Source organism: Cheilinus undulatus, linkage group 24 (genome assembly GCF_018320785.1).
Source record: "Cheilinus undulatus linkage group 24, ASM1832078v1, whole genome shotgun sequence".
Lineage (NCBI taxonomy): Eukaryota > Metazoa > Chordata > Actinopteri > Labriformes > Labridae > Cheilinus > Cheilinus undulatus.
Genome location: NC_054888.1, coordinates 5,313,969 through 5,337,110, shown reverse-complemented (window position 1 = coordinate 5,337,110; position 23,142 = coordinate 5,313,969). Strand labels below are relative to the sequence as shown.

Genomic DNA, 23,142 nt, shown 5'->3' with positions numbered 1-23,142 from the left:
TCTGTGACTTTTGAGTGGTCATCACAGTGACTCTGTGACTGTTTAGTGCTCATCAGCGTGACTCTGACTGTTGAACGGTAATCAGAGGGACTCTGTAACTGCTGTGTGGTAATGAGTGTAACTGTGACTGTTGACTGGTCATCAGAGGAACTGTGTGACTGTTTAGTTGTCATCATAGTAACTCTTTGACTGTTGAGTGGTCATCACAGTGACTCTGTGACTGTTTAGTGCTCGTCAGAGTGACTATATAACTGGTGAGAGGTCATCAGAGGAAGTCTGTCAATGTTGATTTGTCATCAGCGTGACTCTTTGGCTGTTGAATGGTCATCAGAGGGACTCTGTAACTGCTGAGTGGTAATGAGTGTAACTGTGACTGTTGAGTTGTCATCAGAGGAACTGTGTGACTGTTTAGTTGTCATCATAGTAACTCTTTGACTGTTGAGTGGTCATTAGTGTAACTCTGTGACTATTGAGTGGTCATCAGAGTGACTAGTGACTATCTAGTGTTCATCAGAGGAACTGTGTGACTGATGAATGGTCATAAGAGTGACTCTGCCAGCTGTACCCCCATTTGGAGGTGGTGTTGTTGGTCTTTCAGAGGGAATCATTTGAGCCTCTGGAGACATTTGGCCTGAAATGGCTTTCCCTGAAGATGGCATTTTTGATGTCAGCGAACAGGATAGGACAACTCCATGCCCTTTCAGTGCATTAGGAGTGCTACCGCCAGTGGTGCAGGGGTGGTACTGCGTCCAAACACTGCATTCCAACCTAAAGTGGGGTCAACAAGCAAGGCCAGTCAGTCAGGGCACTAACGGTGTATTTGCAGCCGACAGATGTTTGTAGGAAGACAGACCAGCTCTTTGTCTGCTACAGACTGGACTGTCTTGGGAACCCAGTCTCCAAACCAAGACTCTCCCACTGGGTTGTAGATGCAATCCAACAGGCATATGATAAGGCAGGCAGGTCGACCCCAGAAGGGATGCATGCCCACTCTACACGAGGCATGGCTACCTCATGGGCCCTATGGCGAGGTGCCTCTCTATCAGAGATTTGTATGGCAGCCTCATGGTCCACCTTTATCAGGTTCTACTGCATGAACGTTGCAGCCGGCACACGATTCACTGAGAGGGTGCTTGGCTCAGTGCAGCAGGACAGGGCATGAACTTACCATACCTCCATAACCACAGCTCTTACAGGAGCATGCAGTGGTTTGGAGTGATGTCCCTTTCTAAAAGCTAGCCTTGTAACGGTCAGGCTAGGTGGCCTGTCAACCATTTATGGCCGGCCTTAGCGTCTGGTGGGGCCAGTTAAGCCTTGGTAGCGTCTTGCGCCTAGGTGATAGGTGTGTAAATAGTGTATTTTTTCAAATAGTTCCTTTTCTCTGAGCACATGGGTGATTATTTTGGTGGCGGTGATGTCTCATTCGATTTCAACTGCCATTTCAAACTACCACAGGACCAGCGGCGTCTGCTGGGTTTCCTCGCGGTGTGTCTTACAGAGTCCCCATACATATGGAATATGTAGGGTGGACAAATAGTCTTGACATGAAAGAGAATGGATGGGTACATTGTAACCCAGGTTCTCTGAGTGGAGAGACTATCTCTCCAGCTAAGAGGCCACTCAGAAACGTGTTTCAATCAAAGTTAAATTAAGAGGCCACACAATGGTGTGGCTTATATGGCCAAGGTTAGCTAATCAGTGCGTGGCCATCACAGGTGGTGTGTCTAAGCACCCACGTCAACTGCCCATGTGGGGTCAGTCCCCATACATATGGGATATGTAGGGTGGAGAGATAGTCTCTCCACTCAGAGAACCTGGGTTACAATTTATGTCAATAAAGTTTATTGAACGTGACGTAATTGTGTGACCGGGAAGATAGCTTGCATCAAGGACTCGCATCAATACTTCTGTTGGTCATGAACACGGTAAATATTGTTTATTTTATTGCGCATGAGTTTTTAAATGTGATTTCAAGACGTATGTTGGACTTCATATGATTTATTGTAATTCAAACCTGACGTTGTCTTGTTTATTTCAGTTTTCTCGGTGCTCCATGATGTTCAGATTCTTCTGTGAAGATTAGACTTTGTTGTGGACTTCAGTATGAATTGTGGACTCTTTAATGACCAACAGTTACAGTTTGTATACTCTTATCCAAACTTACACTGATGAATAGCTGTCTGTGACATCATGGGATACTGCTGTGAGGATTTCAAGCCAAACAAAGATGTGAAGCCAGTCCAGGTCCAGGTAGATTTGCTTGTAGCCCCATCTTATGGACTTAAATTGAATGACAGAAGAAGTAGTGTGGAGGATTGCAGCAGCTTATTCTCAGCAAATGTACACTGTATATTTACATGAAATATGTTTGAATGCCTTCAGAATGTCAAAACCATAGACTGTAAAAAGAATCAATCAACTTTTATTTAAACACAAGAAATCTTTCAGAAAGCAACCCTCATTACAATGATACTGAGTCAGTTACTGAAGAAATCCAGGGATGATACCAAGCAAATAAAAAAAAGAGAAATGGATAAAAGAACATTACAATAATCAAAATTGAGATACATACTGAACATGGGATCTGAATCATTAATCAAAGCCAGTGTAATCAATGCTTTTGTCCATTTTTTTGCTCATTATTGATTTTATAGGATATGAACTGATGAAACAGGGATTAAGGAGTTAACACACCCGTGCCACGAGCCTGACTTATCAACTTAGACTGTATTTTACAGGTGTGTAACATGAACATTTCCTGATAATCTCCTAAAAAGACTGAAATGTGTCATTTAGTGTTGAGAGAACTGTTAAATTCTCACTAAATCATAATGAATGCCGGGATTACCAATGATAAACTATTAATCAATAATAGATCAAGTCGACTATTTTGTCTTCTCATCTTGACTACATATCTTTTTTCTGTTTTTCATTCAAATATATGTAGATGTTTTTTGTTTTATCTGGACATGTTTCATTGCCTGCCTGCTGTCCTTATCAGCTGTTCTTCCCAGGAGCCGTCAACCCGACGGACCTGACAGGTCTACCAGGCTGACCATGCCCCCCTGCCGCCAAATGGTCCCTGGAGGAGATAATCCCACACACAGGCACACAACACAAAGGTAGAGTTAACTTTTATACATTCTAACTGGCTTCAGGTGTGATTTCTAGATTGCCAGCACCCGTTACTGCCACAGGTGAGTTTAAATGAGCATCACATGCTTGAAATAAAAGGATTTACCCACAGTTTTAAAAGGGTGCCAATGTTTTTGTCCGGCCTATTTTTGAGTTTTGTGTAAAACTATGTCAATTTTGGCTTTTTTCTTCTGTTTTTTTGGTATTGTCCCAATGCACATAAAGGAAATAAACCTGTGTGCCAAAAACATTTGTAATTGCAACAGTTATCGGGAGCAATGGTGTATTCTCTGGAAAAATTCCAGGGTTGCCAATCCTTTCGTCCATGACTGTATATGGCAAGGTAGAAGACTTAGGACCTGTCTCAAAACTCTACAACTGACTAAAGAAAAAGGGGGTTGGGGTCTCCCTTCTATGAGAGATTACTACTCTGCAGCACAAATGAAAGCAGTAATCTGCTGGTGTAACCCATCATATAATATGGAAAAATATGGAAGAGGGATTGTCTCCCTTTCCCATACAGGAGATATTGGTAGATGACAGTTTACAAAGTTTTATAAATGCATTAAATAACCCATGGGTGAAATAGACTCTTAACACTTGGAAAAGTATTATTAGAAAATATAAATTGAAAAAGATCTTGCAGTGATTAAGTGGTGTGCTTTTGATTCAAAATTTACACCAAATAAACACAATGTTAGGTTCAAGGAATGGACAGCTAAAGGGATAATAGATGTTACACTGGTTTTTGTGTAAGTCAATGCACTGTACTGGACATAAATGGACACAGCAAAGGAAATCAACAACATGTAAGCAGAGACAAAGACAACAAATGTAGCTTTCACTGAATGGACATGAAATGGTTCCTACAGCTACTTCTGCACAGATACAGCCTCTACCTTGTGATCGCTCTGTGAGATAAAGTCTTTTGTCCATCTGAGACCAGGCGTGAGCAGAGAAGAGTCCATTAATGTTCCTTCCACGATTGGGTTTGTCTCCGGCAAGTGAAAAGTCTTGTGGCATCAAGATTCCGATTTAGGATGATAGCAGGGCTCCTACCTCCTACCTGCACTTGCAACATGTGTGTCCAATTCCTCCTAAAGTCTGGCCCAACACGTAAAACACTGAATGACAGAAGCTGTGTTCAGTTAAGAAATTATAATATTACATTCACTTAAGCACTGCCCTTGAAAAATAAGATTTTCACTGTTCTAATTCAAGTTTTCTCACTGAATGAAGCATGAAAGAAAACTCTCACATCCTCGTCAGCCATAACAGCTGGCAATCTGGACTAATTTAGCCCTGGTTATATTAATAAGAGTAGTGTCTAACGACGTCCCTGTCCAAGGGTGAATCTCTAATGTCCGACTACCAGTGAATGCAGCAGCAGATGAGTTACTTTCGTTTTCCGGCAGCCACAAGTCTCAAAGTTTGGGTTCGGTCAGAAAAATTGCGTTGTACTGAAAACCAGACTAATCCAGATCAATGAGGACGACATCACCTGTGTGGGATGGTGGCTCGGTCTGACGGAGGTCTGGGGACAGAGGTAGACCAGGTAAGACCATTCACATTGATTCAGACGCCAAAACTATCATTATTTTATCAGACCAGGAAGAACTGCTTTATCTGAAACCTAGCTCTAGTCTAGGCTGACCCGATGTCCTGCTTTGTGTGGGATTGTCCCGCATTCTCACAACTTTTCACACAAACTGTTATAAAAGTTAAGTGAAGGTTCTATAAAGTTATTATGATTGACAGGCAGGACTGGTTCTTGGCATAGGCGATGTGGGCGCTAGCTGCTGTTTCAGAGCGATCATTTATCCTGATAGAAAAGCAACTCGTCATCTTCTGACTGTTCCAAAGCAGTGACTTAGAGGAGGATCATTTGTGTGCCAACTTCTGCTTCTTTAAAGAACCACACAACAACTTACATTTGTTTTTCACGCTTTATCTAGAGCTGCAGCCTTCAGCAGCCTTCTTAAAGGCTGTGAGTGGCACATGAACGTGTTACATCCCGATAAACTGCAAAAGAAGACACACACCAAGAGGCGTTCAAGTGTTCTAGAGAAAATCGGAAATCCTACACTCCCCTGTATTTCCCAAAACATAACTTCGATCATAGCTCCCTCTAGTGGTGGGAAAACTACTAACCTAAACAGGCTTAACATTATACTGCTCACATTACACACTATATCCGTGTTTTCCCCATGATTCCCCTCATTGGCGCTAACAGGCCTATTAACCTTCCTGCTCAAACATAAACACACCTCTGCCATCAGATGATCCCAGGAGCTCTAGAGCAGTGGTAAACTGATCCAGCCTCAGGACCCCCCAGTCTGTCTTATGGCTGATTGCGATCCAAGTCTCCAAAAATATGTTCAACTAAATATGTTTAGTTAATTGAATATGTTGCTGTTTGTAGCATGATTGGACCAAAATACCTGATAAAATAAAGAAATGGGACAAAACGGACAAATTTATACCCTCTTTCACCATCATTATGTGTCAATTTTCAGAGAACTTGTGAAATTACTTAATTATCATGGGAAAAGTAGCCATTTATTGCAAGAAGAGGAGATAAACTAGTTGAAATATTGACCTAACGTTTAAATTTACCCAATTTCACAGTAAGATAAAAGATATAGATGCATGTCCAATAAGGACTTCAGGACTTTGGCTACCATTGTTTTTTCAGACACCTTAACGTGCCACACTGAAAACTGCTCAGTGACCCACTGTTGGGTCCTGACCAACCAGTTGAGAACCACTGAACTAGATTAATGATATACTGAAATATTAGATAATGACAGTTGTCTTTGGATTATTGTACGCAATTTATGTACAAATTAGTTTCATTGTGGAGAAACTGATACTACAACAAAATAAGTATTTTTAACTAATCTGGCGAACACTTAAAGTAAAGATCTGGTTCTCTGTTTAGACTAGAACATAGAATGAAGGAGAGGGAGAGCAGTGTATTATAGAGAGAAATGATAAAAGTGTCAAACAGTGTAACATAACACTGCATAAACTGACTTTAAATGTCAATGCATGTGAATAATCTGGAAAGACAAATTAACAAAAAAAAAAAAAAATGGAAAAAAAAAAATATTTTTTTTTTTACATCAAACTAATGTAAAAAAAGCACAGAAATTACAACAGTAAATGTTAAATGATACTGACTGCAAGGCAAATTTGAGGTTCACATTTGAATTTTTAGTGATTAATTTGAGCATAAAATAAGTATCCAGAGTCCAATAAAAAGCATCAAAATAGAGCTATTATAACGAAACCCTAAGGCAGGGGTCATCCACTACATTTGCACCAGGGCCAGATTTAGTCTTCACAAACACTCTGGGTGCTGGACTTTAAATAAACTGGACTTTCAAATAAACCAAAATTAAACAAATATTTTGATCTGCTGAACGTTTTCTTGTATTACAGTTGTCTTTCAAAATGCTGAAAATTTTTAGGCATTACCAGTGAGACCTATCCCTGTTATCTATAATACAGCAGGCCACAATGAGACCAGGCCTGGGCCCCTGAAAATCCCAGAGACTGGGCCCTCCGCAGTTCTGATTTGGCACAAGTATTAACTCATTTTTGACACTTTTTAACCCCTTGTCAGCACTTCATTTCTGCAACATTTTTTTTGCCACTCTCCACCTATTTTTGCCTGTTTCCACCCAATTTGCCTCTCTTTAACCCCTTATCAGTACTTCACCAGGATGTTTTGGCACTTTTAACCCATTTTTGATACGTTTTGCCCCTTTTTTGTCATTATTTAACCACTTTAAACCACTTGTTCTGCATGTTTTATCCCATTTGTGCCACTCTGTTATCTATTTTTATTTAAATTTTGTTGATTACAGCTTTGGGGCTGCAACCAGCGGTGAACATATAATCTCTATACAAACATATCTTTTTGAAATACCATCTCTAAGTATACAATCTCTATATAAACATGCCTATAATTAAACATTTTGTTATTTTTCAGAATCAAGATGAAGAGGCAGAGATCAAACTCTCCTGAACCCAGTTGTGCAAGCATGAAGAGTGACCAGTCTGAAGATGACATTGTTAACATCAAACAACCTGCAGTTAAATGGTAAGAAATTATAAAATAAAACTATAAATATGATGACCATGTCACTGTTGTCCCTCATTCATCATCATCTCTCCATCATCATATAAATAAACCAGGATGGTTGGATTTTACAGTTTTAAGTGAACAGTGGTTACAGTTGAGTTCATCAGCTTATGAGGACAAACATCAACACTGAGAAGCACTGGAGCTGCAATGTGTGGAAATAATTAGTGTAATTCTGATTTTGACCAGAAGATGGAGCTCTAGCTTAGTGAGTATAAAGACAGGAAACTATACACAGGAATATGAATAGAAACATGGTTTCTCATCCATGTGAACCTGAATAACCTCAGTGAAATGGGCATTTGATGTTTATTATTCTGAGATCTGATGAGGTGGAACATTGTTACTTTTGATTGTGTTCAAATTGAAGTTATCTAAAAAGACTGATATACCTTATATTGAATAGGCATTCAATTAGGACGGTATAGGCGTACGTTGACCAGCAGTGATATTCACACACACAGGATGCCTGGATACGGTTGACTTTCCTTTTACTGAATTATCCACACAAAAAACAGAACAGTAATGTACCAATAAATCCAACAGGTGTTGAGTCCTCGAATGTGTGGTCTAAGCAAGAAACACAAATGATGCAACATAAATTAAGCAAGCAAGTAACTAGGAATCTTAATTCTACTATACATGTGATTATCTGTGCAAAAAGTAACAATAAACCATGTACAGATACAATAAGAATTCAAACTCAATCACTAAAAATAATATGGTCTCATAAGCATCACACAAGACAAACTACACAACTAGCAGAATACAATGGCTAAATAAACTAGCATTAATGGGCAGTGTGCTCAATAGCTTGGTGAAACAGACTTTAAAGAGCATAGAGCAGCATCAAATGTGAACAATAAGTCCAAACAGATCAGCCATCAGAGGGCGCTGCCATCACAACTGACAGCCTTTCCAACACCTTAATAGGTAGAACAAGGAAATGGGTATTTTTCAGAGCTGAGCATGCATCTAAAAATAGACTCCTACTAATGCTGCAGAGGATGGGATAGTGGCTATTTTAGGGAGTGGCTTAGCAAAGAGTCAGTTATGATCCACTGCTGATCAATGAGGGTATTCTTCCTCGATCTTCATCATCATCACTGTTTCATAGCAGCTTAAAACACACCATGTTGTTTTTCAGTATCAGGATGGAGCCGAGCTCAGACTCTCCTGAACCCAGCTGTGTGTCCATAAAGAGTGACCGATCTAATCATCCTATTGTTAACTTCAAACAGCCTGCAGATGGAAGGTAAGGCATTATAGAATAGAGTGACAGTTATGTTGACATGTTATCAGTGTGGTGAGTCCCAGGGACCCACAGACAGTGAACTTAGAGTGTGCCTGTTGGGAGTTGAGGTGGACGGTGTAAAATCTGCAGAAATACAACGTCTGTTAACATTGGCATTCCTCTCTGTGAAAAGAATTATACTAATGAATCAGAAAGTCCGGAAGTTGAATAGTTTTTGTCTACATAACTGGTTGAGGGACTTTGTAGAACTTATAATGATGGAGCGTGCAGCCTCAACCTTGCAGGGACTTTATAGAGATGACTTAGATGAACCATGGACTTTAATAAGAGAATGCATAAACAAGATGCATTTAACCTGATTTATGAATTTCCCCTTATTTATTTATTGAATGCAAAATCAGGTACATTTATTTGAATTGTCTTATCAAAAGGCAGAAAACCCCTGTAAGAAATAAGGATCATGATTTCCTGAACAAGCTATTATATTGATGCAAGTTAAACTACTCTGGCAAAATGTTATGTATTGTTTTGTACTGTGATGTTCTGTTTTGTGCTTGTGTGTTGTGTCTGTCTTTGAAATTTAAATAAACTGTAAAAAGAAAGAAAAAAAGTATGATCGACTGCTGATCAGTCAGGGTATTCTTCCTCAATCTTCATCATCATCATCATCATCATCATCACTGTTTCACAGCAGCTTAAAACACACCATGTTGTTTTTCAGTATCAGGATGGAGCCGAGCTCAGACTCTCCTGAACCCAGCTGTGTGTCCATAAAGAGTGACCGATCTAATCATCCTATTGTTAACTTCAAACAGCCTGCAGATGGAAGGTAAGGCATTATAGAATAGAGTGACAGTTATGTTGACATGTTATCAGTGTGGTGAGTCCCAGGGACCCACAGACAGTGAACTTAGAGTGTGCCTGTTGGGAGTTGAGGTGGACGGTGTAAAATCTGCAGAAATACAACGTCTGTTAACATTGGCATTCCTCTCTGTGAAAAGAATTATACTAATGAATCAGAAAGTCCGGAAGTTGAATAGTTTTTGTCTACATAACTGGTTGAGGGACTTTGTAGAACTTATAATGATGGAGCGTGCAGCCTCAACCTTGCAGGGACTTTATAGAGATGACTTAGATGAACCATGGACTTTAATAAGAGAATGCATAAACAAGATGCATTTAACCTGATTTATGAATTTCCCCTTATTTATTTATTGAATGCAAAATCAGGTACATTTATTTGAATTGTCTTATCAAAAGGCAGAAAACCCCTGTAAGAAATAAGGATCATGATTTCCTGAACAAGCTATTATATTGATGCAAGTTAAACTACTCTGGCAAAATGTTATGTATTGTTTTGTACTGTGATGTTCTGTTTTGTGCTTGTGTGTTGTGTCTGTCTTTGAAATTTAAATAAACTGTAAAAAGAAAGAAAAAAAGTATGATCGACTGCTGATCAGTCAGGGTATTCTTCCTCAATCTTCATCATCATCATCATCATCATCATCACTGTTTCACAGCAGCTTAAAACACACCATGTTGTTTTTCAGTATCAGGATGGAGCTGAGCCCAGACTCTCATGAACCCAGCTGTTTGTCCATAAAGAGTGACCGATCTAATCATCCTATTGTTAACTTCAAACAGCCTGCAGATGGAAGGTAAGAAATTATAGAATAGAGTGACAGTTGGGGTACCAAAATGAGTATGGTGAGTCCTAGGGGCCCACAGACAGTGAAGTTAGAGGGCCTTATGAAACCCAGTGGATCCCAAATAAATCTTTTGTTCCTTGAGAAATAATTTATTTTATGTGGTCTGATATAAGACAGCTGTATGAGCCTATGAGGGCTAGTTTCTGTAAACAGGAACAGATCTTTGTCTGGACAGGTGTTCCACCTGAAGGTAAACAGTTGTTGACCTGGTGCTGGTGAAATGTTTGAATGATGATTACAGTTTAAAGACATACTGTAGTGGAGGAGCAATGAATGACCAGTGTTAAAACATACATATTGTCTCAGACTCTTTGATCAGACATGGTTAAGTCTATCCGTACATCAGTTATTTAAGTCCAGCTGCAGCGCCTCGGGGGCTTAAAGGGTTGGCTTAGCCTTTGCGACAGCATAACTCTCACATTAAGACCGAATTATTGAATTAATAGATGTACTCTGTTTAGAATTACTGTCATAACAATATAAAAGCTAATGAGATTATTTACACTGTAGACCAGTGTTACTCAACCCTGCTCAACCAAAGAGCCAAAAATTCATTTGCAATAGCCACAACACAAAAAGTAGTGAAAAGTGGCTATTAAAATAGGTTTAAGGTATCAAAACTGGTCAAACAGCGGCAAGCACTGGGAGAAAAAGTGGCAAAAATGGGTGGGAAGTGACCAAAAAATCAGTTAATGGTGGCAAAAATGGTTCCAAAGTGGCAAAAACATGGCAAACAATGAGTGAAAAGTGACTAACCTGGGGGAAACCCAGAAAAAAAGGTGAGAAAAATGGGCAAAAAGTGGCATCTAATTGCAATAGGCAGCTTAAATGGGCAAGAAGTGGCAAAAAAAGGCAAAAGGGGGCAAAGAATTGCAAGAAGTAGGATCAAATGCAAAAATGGGTGAAAAGTGACAGAATGAGGTGGCAAAAATGGGCTAAAAGCGGCAAACACTAGCAGAAAGTGGCAAAAGTGGGTGGGAAGTGATCAAAATGGATGGAAAGTGACCAAAAAATGAGTTAAAGGTGGCAAAAAATGGTCCCAAAGTGACAAAAATGTGACAAAAATGAATTAAAAGTAATTAACATGGACTAAAACAGCATCAGTAAGTAGCAACATGGGAAACAGGTGGTATTTAATCGCGAAAGGCAGCTTAAATTGGAGAAGAGTGGAAAAAAGTGAGAAAAAGGGGCAAAATATTGCAAAAAGCAGGACAAAAGTGTCTAAAATGGGCTAAAAGTGACATATAGAAGTGGCAAAAATGGGCTAAAAAAATGGAATAAATGAGCCACATGTGGCTCCAGAGCCACATGTTGAGTATCACTGCTGTAGACAAAAGATTGTTGAAAAGTTCTGGGGGATTTAAGGATGCTACCCTCAAGAAGTCAATTGCTGTCATTACCTTTAGAACAACTTTTTCTCCCCGGGGAACAAGCCCCCCCCCCCAGAAAGGTCAAAGTGAACGTGATCAGAATGGTACCAGCTCTGCCTCAGTTTGAGCCAGGAAAAGGTACTTAGTGCCTTTCATTTGGACTGGCAGAGGGTTGCACTGGAATAGTGGGGTACCAAAATGAAGCACCAAAATCTGTGTTTTGATTGCCATTTAGGAACTGGTGCCATGTTGGTACCAGATTTCCGAACTCATCCCTACAGATCAGGTGATGGATCCTCTTAGAGCAAAGTCAGACACATTCTGGTTTGGGGGACTCAGAATCATCTCTACTTGTTGCAGATGGTGTGGTTCTGTTGGTGTCCTCAGCCAGGGACCTCCAGCAGACATTAGGGCAGTTTACAGTCAAGTATGACATGGTCAGGATGAGGGATGGCACCTCCAAGTTCTTCCAAGGGTAGTTGTAGCTCTGTAAAGTAGCCTGAGGTTGACAACTAGAGGAGGTTCTCCATGTTTGAGTAGAGGGGCCACCACAGCAGACAGCCAAGCATTCAGAAACCTCCTTTAAGCCAATGGGGTTTAAGTAAGAGGTGTTAGGGGGTTAGTTATTGAAGCAGTGATCTCTGTCAATGAGCAAACATCCCTACCATAGTAAATGTGATTATCATTTAAACCTCCTACATTTACACTGGGCCATGTTGTTGACCTCTCAAACTCTGTCATTAAATGTCCTTAAACCTGATTTTTTTTTCTACAGAGGTCAGCTGGAAACAACAGAGTTCTTCAATGATCAGTCCAAGCAGCATCAAACAGACCCAGACTCCATGAGTGAATTTGGAGAGCAGAGGAGCAGCCAACATAAACTCAAGTCTAACCTGAAGGAGAGGTTCCAGTGTGTATGTGAGGGGAACACTAAAGCAGGAAACCTAACCCTTCTGAATCAGATCTACACAGAGCTCTACATCACTGAGGGAGGGACTGGAGAGGTCAACGAGGAACACGAGGTCAGACAGATGGAAACATTATCCAGGAAAGCACACAGAGAAGAAACAACCATCAGACAAGAAGACATCTTTAAAGCTCCACCTGGAAGAAATGAACCAATCAGAGCAGTGATGACAAAGGGCGTGGCTGGCATTGGGAAAACAGTCTTAACCCAGAAGTTCACTCTGGACTGGGCTGAAGGCAAAGCCAACCAGGACATCCAGTTCACATTTCCATTCACTTTCAGAGAGCTGAATGTGCTGAAAGAGAAAAAGTTCAGCTTGGTGGAGCTGATTCATTACTTCTTCCCTGAAACCAAAGAAACAGGACTCTGCAGGTTTGAAGGGTTCAAGGTCGTGTTCATCTTTGATGGTCTGGACGAGTGTCGACTTCCTCTGGACTTCAACAACACTGAAATCCTAACTGATGTCACAGAGTCCACCTCAGTGGATGTGCTGCTGATAAACCTCATCAGGGGGAAACTGCTTCCATCTGCTCACCTCTGGATAACCACACGACCTGCGGCAGCCAATCAGATCCCTCCTGGATGTGTTGACATGGTGACAGAGGTCAGAGGGTTCACTGGCCCTCAGAAGGAGGAGTACTTCAGGAAGAAATTCCGAGAGGAGAAAAAGGCCAGCACAATCATCTCCCACACCAAGACATCCCGAAGCCTCCACATCATGTGCCACATCCCGGTCTTCTGCTGGATCACTGCTACAGTTCTGGAGGATCTGTTGAAGACCAGAGAGAGAGGAGAGCTGCCCAAGACCCTGACTGAGATGTTCATCTACTTCCTGGTGGTCCAGTGCAAACTGAAGAGCATCAAGTATGATGGAAGAGCTGAGACTGATCCACTCTGGAGCCAAGAGAACAGGAAGATGATCGAGTCTCTGGGAAAACTGGCTTTTGAGCAACTGCAGAAAGGGAACCTGATCTTCTATGAACCAGACCTGACAGAGTGTGGCATCAATATCAGAGCAGCCTCGGTGTACTCAGGAGTGTTCACACAGGTCTTTAGAGAGGAGATAGGACTGTATCAGGACAAGGTGTTCTGCTTCGTCCATCTGAGTGTTCAGGAGTTTCTGGCTGCTCTTCATGTCCACCTGACCTTCATCAACTCTGGAGTCAATCTGATGGCAAATAAACGAAGACCATCCAGATCTGAAAAGACATGGTTCTACCAGAATGCTGTAGACCAGGCCTTACTGAGCCCAAATGAACTTGTGAACTTCAACTCTGGAGTCAATCTAACAGAAGAAGATCAGACACTATCCAGATCTACAATGACACAGCTATACCAGGCTGCTGTGGACCAGGCCTTACTGAGCCCAAATGGACACCTGGACTTGTTCCTCCGCTTCCTCGTGGGTCTGTCACTGACCACCAATCAGAAGCTCCTACAAGATCTGCTGACACAAACAGGAAGTGACTCAGAGACCAGATTGGAAACAGTTCGGTACATCCAGACAAAGATTGATGAGGATCTGTCTGCAGAGAAGAGCATCAATCTGTTCCACTGTCTGAATGAACTGAATGATTGTTCTCTAGTGGAACAGATCCAATGGTACCTAAAATCAGGACGTGTCTCTGCAGATCATATGTCTCCTGCTCAGTGGTCAGCTCTTGCCTTCATCTTACTGTCATCAGAAGAAGATCTGGACGTGTTTGACCTGAAGAAATACTCTGCTTCAGAGGAGGCTCTCCTGAGGCTGCTGCCAGTGGTCAAAGTCTCCAACAAAGCTCTGTAGGTGAACTCAACACTGCACTGGTAACAGTAATATTAATAATAGTACATTTTATTTATAATGTGCTTTTTAATAAAAACTCAGATACTATACTAAACAGAAAAAGAGTAAAACTCTTGAAGAACAATATTAAAAGCAGTTAAAGCCAACACAAACAAACAAATGACAAAACAACATCAGGGAGCCAGTGGAGGTTTTTCGGGACAGGGGTGATGTCATGGAAGCAGGTTTGGGTCAGGAGGTGTGCTGCACAATTCTGAATGTACTGGAATAGTCTGTACTTAGAAAAACTACATTTATTTCTACCTCTGTTTGTTTCAGACTGAGTGGCTGTAATCTCTCAGCAAGAAGCTGTCAAGCTCTGTCCTCAGTCCTCAGCTCCCAGTCCTCAAGTCTCAGAGAGCTGGACCTGAGTAATAACGACCTGAAGGATTCAGGAATCGAGCAACTTTGGTGTGGACTTACATATCCACATTCTAAGTTGGAATCTCTTAGGTCAGGATGTGACAACTTTATGTTTGACTTCTAAAATGTCATGTTTTTTCTGAGTGTTCTGTTGACTAACCTAAAGTCTTGTACAGGCTGAGTGGCTGTAACCTCTCAGAGAGAAGCTGTAGATTTCTGTCCTCAGTCCTCAGCTCCTCCAGTCTTAGAGTGCTGGACCTGAGTAACAACAACCTGCAGGATTCAGGAGTTGAGCTACTTTGTGGTAGACTTAGGGATCCACATTCTTCACTGGAAACTCTCAGGTCAGGATATCACAACTTTTATTAATTTTGCAAACTTGAATGCCATGTCTTATGTGAGGTTTTTTATTGACTAACCTAAAGTCTTGTACAGACTGAGTGGCTGTAACCTCTCTAAGAGAGGCTGTGGAGCTCTGTCCTCAGTCCTCAGCTACTCCAGTCTCAGAGATCTGGACCTGAGTAACAACGACCTGCAGGATTCAGGAGTGACGCTGTTGTCTTCTGGACTGGAGAGTCCACACTGCAGACTGGACTCTCTCAGGTTAGTGCAACAACAATGGCAACTGCATCAAATTCTCCCAATAAGAAAGGTGTAGGAACTCCAAAAACCTGTGGGACTCAATGAAAATGATGGGGAACATGTCCCCTGCTAAGAGCAGTATGAATGTTTTCAATGAAGGAGAAAGGGCAGATGAGTTAAAGGACTGTTACTGCAGGTTTGAAACTGGAGACTTCTCACAGGAACAAAAAGAAGCTTTGGACATTTTACCTGCACTGAACTCTCTAGTGACTGTTGACCTTGTGGAGAGACTTTTTTCACTCATCTGTCCTGGTAAGGCACCAGGACCAGACAGCATCTCTGGCTGTTTATTGACATCCTGCAGTGAAGAACTTGCAGAGGCCTGGTGCCTCATCTACCAGACATCTCACCTTATGAATTGCTGCCCTCTGGTAAGAGGTTCAGGGCTCCCCACTGTAGACTGAACAGATTTAAAAATTCATTTATTCCTGTGTCTTCCTGTGTGTATAAAGCTCTAAAATAGCAGTAGATAAGGCAGGAATGGCAAAGCACCTGGGATTTGTCTTGGATGTTGTACTACTCCGATGATATCTTATGGTATTTACAGTCATGGACGAAAGTATTGGCACCCCTGGAATTTTTCCAGAAAATGCACAATTTCTCCCAGAAATTGTTGTAATTAAAATGTTTTTGGTACACACGTTTATTTCCTTTATGTACATTGAAACAACACACAAAAAAAGCAGACGAAAAAAGCCAAAATTGACATAATTTTACACAAAACTCAAAAATGGGCCTGACAAAATTATCGGCACCCACAGCTTAATATTTTGTTACACACCCTTGGAAAGAAATAACTGAAGCCAGTCACTTCCTGTAACCATCAACAAGCTTCTTACACCTCTCAACTGGAATTTTGGACCACTCCTCTTTTGCAAACCGCTCCAGGTCTCTCAGATTTGAAGGGTGCTTCTTGCAACAGCAATTCTGAGATCTCTCCATAGGTGTTCAGTGGGATTTAGATCCGGACTCATTGCTGGCCACTTCAGAACTCTCCAGCACTTTGTCTCCAACCATTTCTTGGTGCTTTTTGAGGTATGTTTGGGGTCATTGTCCTGCTGGAACACCCATGACCTCTGACACAGACCCAGCTTTCTGACACTAAACCCTACATTGTGGCCCAAAATCTTTTGATAGTCTCCAGATTTCATGATTCCTTACAACCAGTCAAGGCACCCAGTGCCAGAGGCAGCAAAACAAGCCCAAAACATCTTTGAACCTCCACCATGTTTGACTGTAGGTACTGTGTTCTTTTTTTGTAGGCCTCATTCTATTTTCTGTAAACAGTAGAATGACGTGCTTTTCCAAAAAGCTCTGCCTTAGTCTCATCTGTCCACAAAATGTTCTCCCAGAAGGACTGAGGCTTACTCAGGTACTTTTTTACAAACTCCAGTCTGGCTTTTTTATGTCTCTTTGTCAGCAGTGGGGTTCTCCTTGGTCTCCTGCCATAGCGCTTCATCTCATTCAGATGACCACGTATGGTCCGAGCTGACACTTTTGCACCCTGAGTCTGCAGGACAGCCTGAATTTGTGTGGAAGTTGACTGAGGATGTTTCTCCACCATTCCAACTATCCTGCGTTTCATTCTTCTGTCAATTTTTCATTTCCGTCAACGTCCATGGAGATTAGCCACAGTTCCATGGGTTATAAACTCCTTCATTATATTACGCACAGTGGACAAATGGTTTATATTCTGGAAAAATCCCAGAGGGGTGCCAATACTTTCGTCCATGACTGTATATTTGGGGGGGTGTTTATGGATACTCGGATGGGGTGTTGAAGACTCTAAGGTTCCATGAAGAGGCCAGATGTAAAACGGAACCTTTTTATTGTCTCTATTTTCTCTCTGTTTGTAGTCTGTCTGGCTGTTTGGTCTCAGAGGAAGGCTGTTATTCTCTGGCCTCAGCTCTAAACTCATCCTGTCTGAAAGAGCTGGACCTGAGCTTCAACCACCCAGGAGAACGAGGAGAGAAACTACTGTCTACTCTAAAGGAGGATCCATGCTGCAGCCTGGAGACACTGAGGTATAGACAGAAAGAGACACAGACAAACTGGTACTAGGTACTAAAGTTGGCTCTCAACACTTCAGCTCTGCAGGAGCTTTATGCCTTTATTTTGATAGGATAGTGGAAACAGTAGGAAACGTCTGTATTGATAAATGTATAGCCAGTGAGAACATGTTGATATACTGCCATGTTGATTTTTGAGTACAGGCCTAGTATATAAGAGAGGGATAGGAATTTAGAGGAAAATAGCTGTTAGAAGGTCAATGGCAGTATGTTGACTAAAACTCTTCTTTGGTGATTTGAAGGTTATCAAACAGCTCTCAGATGTGCTACTGCCCCCCTCTGGTGATAGTCCTGCATAACATCCAGGCAGCAGTGAAAAACTAAAGGAAAATAAACTCACATGAAGGATTAAAGTGTTTGTATCTATCCTGACTTGGTGTCTAAACTGGCTCTGTTTCTTCCTCCAGGCTGGACCATGGTGGACAGCACAGACTGAAACCCGGTGTAAAGAAGTGTGAGTGTCTGAATTTTTGATTTATGAGAACAAAATGATGAATTTGACTCATGGATCTGAACCAACAGTGATTGAGGCTGATTTTAAATCCATCTCAGTTTTTGGGTCTGAGAGTATAAACGTCCATGTTCACAATCACTGATGTTCATCAAATAGAAACGGTTCCGAGTTCTGAGGAGGGGGAAACACTACGGCTCAGTCCCTCACTGGTTGGATTAGACTTTTTTACTGTCATTTTGACCAACAGGGTCTTAAAAATTCCATCCTACTGTTTTACAATCTGTCGTTTTAATTTCCTGTCTTTAATATTGTTAATATAAAATCATGAAAGATGATGTAATTAATAGCATTCAATTTCTAAACCACCCTTTCACTACTAATAATTTATCCAAAGAACAGTCTCTCAGGTTCTGCATTTGTGATGGAGAGAAGATGAGCATAGCAGCACAGCGTTTATTCTAATGTCATTTTCCACACAGTGACAGCATAGAATAATCCCTGTCCTTAAACTAGCAAATATGAACTGTGCCATTAAGATAACATTTATTTTAGAAAAATATTTTTAATATCAAAATGCAGTAGTTTAAAGACCATATCTGATTCTCCAGATGTTGACGGGCTGCACTGTAAAGCCCTGCATGTTTTTGCCTGCTCTGCCGGATTTCTGACTATTACAATGGTCAGAATATAATCTATAACAATGTGATACCATGCACACTTTAGCAGTGTGTGTCAAAAAACGTCTGCACAACTTTAATCCATTCTAGCCAATGTTTGGACTAACAAACACTGCATTCAGTTTAATGGATTATAATAAAGAAATAAAAAAGGACATCTGAATGTGACAACCACATCCTGCTCTCCATGAATGACTCTGTCTCCACATGGAGCAGCTGACAGCCTCCCACCTGATTAACTCCTATGCTAAAACAGTCATGAAAAGTCATAGAACAGACTTTTTTAAGGCTAAGCATCATCTGTGTAATGGCTCAGCCTCTGTGTACCCATGATTCTTTGTGGCAGCCGCACACAGATGAGCCCAAAATAAATCATAAAACCAATATTTCTTCAATCTCAAATTAAAGGCTCCATTTATGAGAGCACGTCTACAGCTTGTGAAACGTGCTCACCACCTAAAACTCAAAGTTTTCAGCATGACACCTGCTGCACCACCACGGCAGCTGTAGTCCGGTCCAGTTCAAACGCTTCTATCTCATCCTGTTATCCACATACAGCACCATCATGTGTGCTGCTGTGTATTGGTGAATGTAATATAGCGCCACACAGTGGACACAGGAGGTGAAATGAAACACATGAATCTAAAGTCAAAGCCATAGAAATGTCTGAACTTTGAACTGTTTGGTGTCTGTCTTTGATTGTGGAGCTGCAGCTCACTGTGGTCTGTTCAGATTCAAACAGAAACAGGAAGTAGAATTTCAGGGCTGATAAACAGGATTCAGGGCTGAATATGAAATGTTAGATTGACTCTGTCAGTAACCTTATTTAGGAATAATCTGATGATAACCATCAGCTGTGTTGTGTCTCATTCTCTCCATCAGACGCCTGTGAGCTGGAAGTGGACACAAACACAGTGGACAGAAGACTCAAACTGTCTGACAACAGGACAGTGTCATGGGTGGAGAAGGATCAGCCATATCCTGATCATCCAGACAGATTTGACTGTCAGCAGCTGCTGTGTCAGACTGGTCTGACAGGTCGCTGTTACTGGGAGGTTGAGTGGAGAGAATGGGTTCGTGTATCAATGAGTTACAGAGGAATCAGACGTGGAGGATATAGAGACGAGTGTATGTTTGGACATAACGATCAGTCCTGGAGTCTGAGCTGCTCTCATGATGGTTATATTAATTGTCACAATAACAGAAAAGTATTCATCCCCTCCTCCTCCTCTTTATCCTCTGGTAGAGTAGCAGTGTATCTGGACCATCCTGCTGGCTCTCTGGTTTTCTACAGTGTCTCCTCTGACAGCCTGATCCACCTCCACACCTTCAAGACCACATTCACTGAACCGCTCTATCCTGGGTTTTGTTTAGGAGAAGGTGCCTCAGTGTCTCTGTAGCTCAAACAGGCCAAACACAACGGCTGTCTCGCTGAAAAATGGGCCAGAGAGCGGGATCAGAGAGGAGCTGTCAGTGTTAAAGAGATATCAGTGAAATAACTGAAGAAAAGAAGAAGAAATGTCTTCAACCTCACAGACTCATTTTTACTGAATGCTACTTCAGAAAACAGCAGAAAACGGTAGCAGCAACGTGACGGCTGTACGGAAAGGGTTAAACGTTCTCCGCCATGTTCATAGTCTACATCTCTTCTTTTTTAGCCATTAAAGCGGTGAACCGGCTTCTCTAGTGTGGTTCATGTTTTATATGAAACTACTCATTTTAAAATGAACACGTGAAAACAACAAATTCAACTAGAATGTGAGCTTTAGAAAGGAAATACCAATCTTCTATTACTACTAATCTTGGATTTCTCACTGAACTTCTACCACAAATAGTTGCATAAATATTCACAGAAATGTGGGAAATTCAGTGCTGGATGCTCTAAAATTCCTGGAGGACCCTCAGACCTCCCCTCTGATTGAGGGAGTGACGACATCTCCAGAGACAAAACCGTCACAAGATTTCTCGTCATGGTGGAAAATATCTTGTGAGATTGGCAGGCTGGACCACTTCATCTTCAGCTGGTCTATGAAGAAGTCCTCTGGACGGGGTGCTGCAGAGCCCACCGGTATCTGAAGACTCACAACTCTTCTCTCTCCTCAGAAGGATGATGCGAGCCCTACTCTAGTCCTAAATCTGAATCTTGATGCCACAAGACTTTTCATTTGCTGGAGACAAACCCAACTGTGGAAGGAACATTAATGGACTGATTTCTGCTCACTCTTGGTCTCAGATGGACACCAGACTTTAATCACACAGTGATCACAAGGTAGAGGTTTTATCTGTGCAGAGCTAGCTGTAGGAAGCATTTCATGTCTATACAGTGGAAGCTACATTTGTTGTCTTTGTCTCTGCTTATGTGTTGTTGATTTCCTTTGCTGTGTCCATTTATGTCCAGTACACTGCCTTGACTTGTACAAAAACCAGTGTGACTGCTGTTAAAATCAAAGTCCTGCCGCTGGGTCTCTAAGTTTGTAGACTCCTTAGTCTGAGCTTTTCTTTGTTCTCAGTCCACCATCTTTTAAGTCACATGTGAAACCACATGTGGAGCCATATGTGTTTTGGACATATTGGCCCAATCCAATATCCACACTCACTGACTTTGGGCGCGCTCCCGCTTGGGGCTGTCCCACTGTCAAACCATAAAGTGATCTCTTGCTGACTTTTTGAGCCTTTCATCCTCCCTTTCCGTGAGTGGGCATCTCTGCAGACTTAGTGTGAGGGAATTACCCATAGTTCATTGCATTGTGATGTATGACAGGGATTCTCACTGGTAAGCGCTACAAAAGAGAAGTGAAAAGAGTGAAATTGTGAACAAAAAACACGGAAGGTGCAAAAGGGGCAGACGTTGCAAAAAAGTATTCTTCCTGTAAGTATATGATATGAAACAGCCTTTATCTGTTGAGAAAATGGGTCTATAAGTAAGCCACGCTTGTTTTTTATCTTTGTTTTAAACTCTGCAAGATGCCGACTGTCAACAAAAAAAACATAGGGCTGTCCCATTCCTGTTTCTACCACTTTAAGCAGCCTAATGCAATCACTTTCCAGGTGCTGGCACTTAAGTCAATGAGGATTTAGGTCTCAGGGTTTTGGGAGGAGATTGAGATTCAGCCATTGTTTTCTTTGTTCTGGTCGGCCATTTTGAGAACCTCATTTGCTTGAGTGTCATTTATTACAATTTATGCTGCTTGGTTTAATAAATTCTATTATAGAGTTTAAGAGAAGTTGTCTGTGGTTATTGTGCATGAACGCTGTAATATTTTGCTGATGAGAAGGTTAGAGCTCAAATCTCACACCTATTTACTTAAAAACAAATATTCAATAATATTTAAAACTTTAATTCTGAGACTGATTCTGTTGTAAACTGTCATCTACCAATATCGCCTGTATGGGAAAGGAAGATAATCCCTCTTCCATATTTTTCCATATTATATGATGGGTTACACCAGCAGATTATTGCTTTCGTTTATGCTGCAGAGTAGTAATCTCTCATAGAAGGGAGACCCCAACCCCCTTTTTCTTCAGCCAGTTGTAGAGTTTTGAAACAGGTCCTAAGTCTTCTACCTTGCCATATACAGTCATGAACGAAAGTGTTGGCATCCCTGGAATTTTTCCAGAAAATACACCATTTCTCCCAGAAATTGTTCCAGTATAAACATGTTTATTTCCTGTATGTGCATTTGAACAACACAAAAAACAGAAGAAAATAAGAGAAGAAAAAGATATGTAATCAAAATGAGAAGACAAAATAGCCTGCTTGATCTATTATTGATTAATAGTATATCATTGGTAATCCTGGCATTCATTTTGTTTCAGTGAGAGTTTAACAGTTCTCTCAACACTAAATGACATATTTCAGTCTTTTTTTTAGGAGATTATCAGGAAATGTTCATGTTACACACCTGTAAAATACAGTCTAAGTTGATAAGTCAGGCTCGTGGCACAGGTGTGTTAACTCCTTAATCCCTGTTTCATCATTTTTCATTCTATCAAACAATAATGAGTTAAAAAAGACAATTGCATTGATTACACTGGCTTTGATTAATGATTCAGATCCCATGTTCAGTATGTATCTCAATTTTGATTATTGTAATGTTCTTTTATCCATTTCTCTTTTGTTTTTAATTGCTTTGTATTGTCCCTGGATTTCTTCAGTAACTGACTCAGTATCATTGTAATGAGGGTTGCTTTCTGAAAGATTTCTTGTGTTTAAATAAAAGTTGATTGATTCTTTTTACAGTCTATGGTTTTGACATTTTGAAGGCATTCAAACATAATTCATGTCAATATACAGTGTGCATTTGCTGAGAATAAGCTGCTGCAATCCTCCACACTACTTCTTCTGTTGTTCCATTTAAGTCCACAAGATGGGGCTACAAGCAAGTCTACCTGGACCTGGACTGACTTCACATCTTTGGTTGGCTTGAAATCCTCACAGCAGTATCCCATGAAGTCACAGACAGCTATTCATCAGTGTGAGTTTGGATAAGAGTATACATACTGTAACTGCTGGTTAAAGAGTCCAC

General features: G+C 41.1%; 1 protein-coding gene across 1 annotated transcript; it reads left to right on the top strand.

Annotated features, from left to right (window-relative positions):
• Positions 1–4,550: 4,550 nt before the first annotated feature.
• Positions 4,551–22,850, top strand: LOC121506230 (NLR family CARD domain-containing protein 3-like). The gene is made up of 12 exons (XM_041781935.1): positions 4,551–4,690; positions 7,133–7,243; positions 8,433–8,540; positions 9,262–9,369; positions 10,091–10,198; positions 12,395–14,368; positions 14,691–14,864; positions 14,951–15,118; positions 15,210–15,377; positions 17,273–17,440; positions 17,893–17,939; positions 19,499–22,850. The coding sequence occupies exons 2-12, from the start codon at positions 7,140–7,142 to the stop codon at positions 20,014–20,016; spliced, it is 3,645 nt and encodes a 1,214-aa protein (XP_041637869.1). The 5' UTR covers positions 4,551–4,690; positions 7,133–7,139; the 3' UTR covers positions 20,017–22,850.
• Positions 22,851–23,142: the final 292 nt, after the last annotated feature.

What these genes read in the sequence shown, in the direction of transcription:
- LOC121506230 (XM_041781935.1), top strand. Translation starts at nt 7,140, where the DNA reads ATGAAGAGGCAGAGATCAAACTCTCCTGAACCCAGTTGTGCAAGCATG. An exon ending in AAACAGCCTGCAGATGGAAG is followed by an intron (nt 10,199 to 12,394) that starts GTAAGAAATTAT and finishes TTTTTTCTACAG; the next exon opens with AGGTCAGCTGGAAACAACAG. An exon ending in TCTAAGTTGGAATCTCTTAG is followed by an intron (nt 14,865 to 14,950) that starts GTCAGGATGTGA and finishes AGTCTTGTACAG; the next exon opens with GCTGAGTGGCTGTAACCTCT.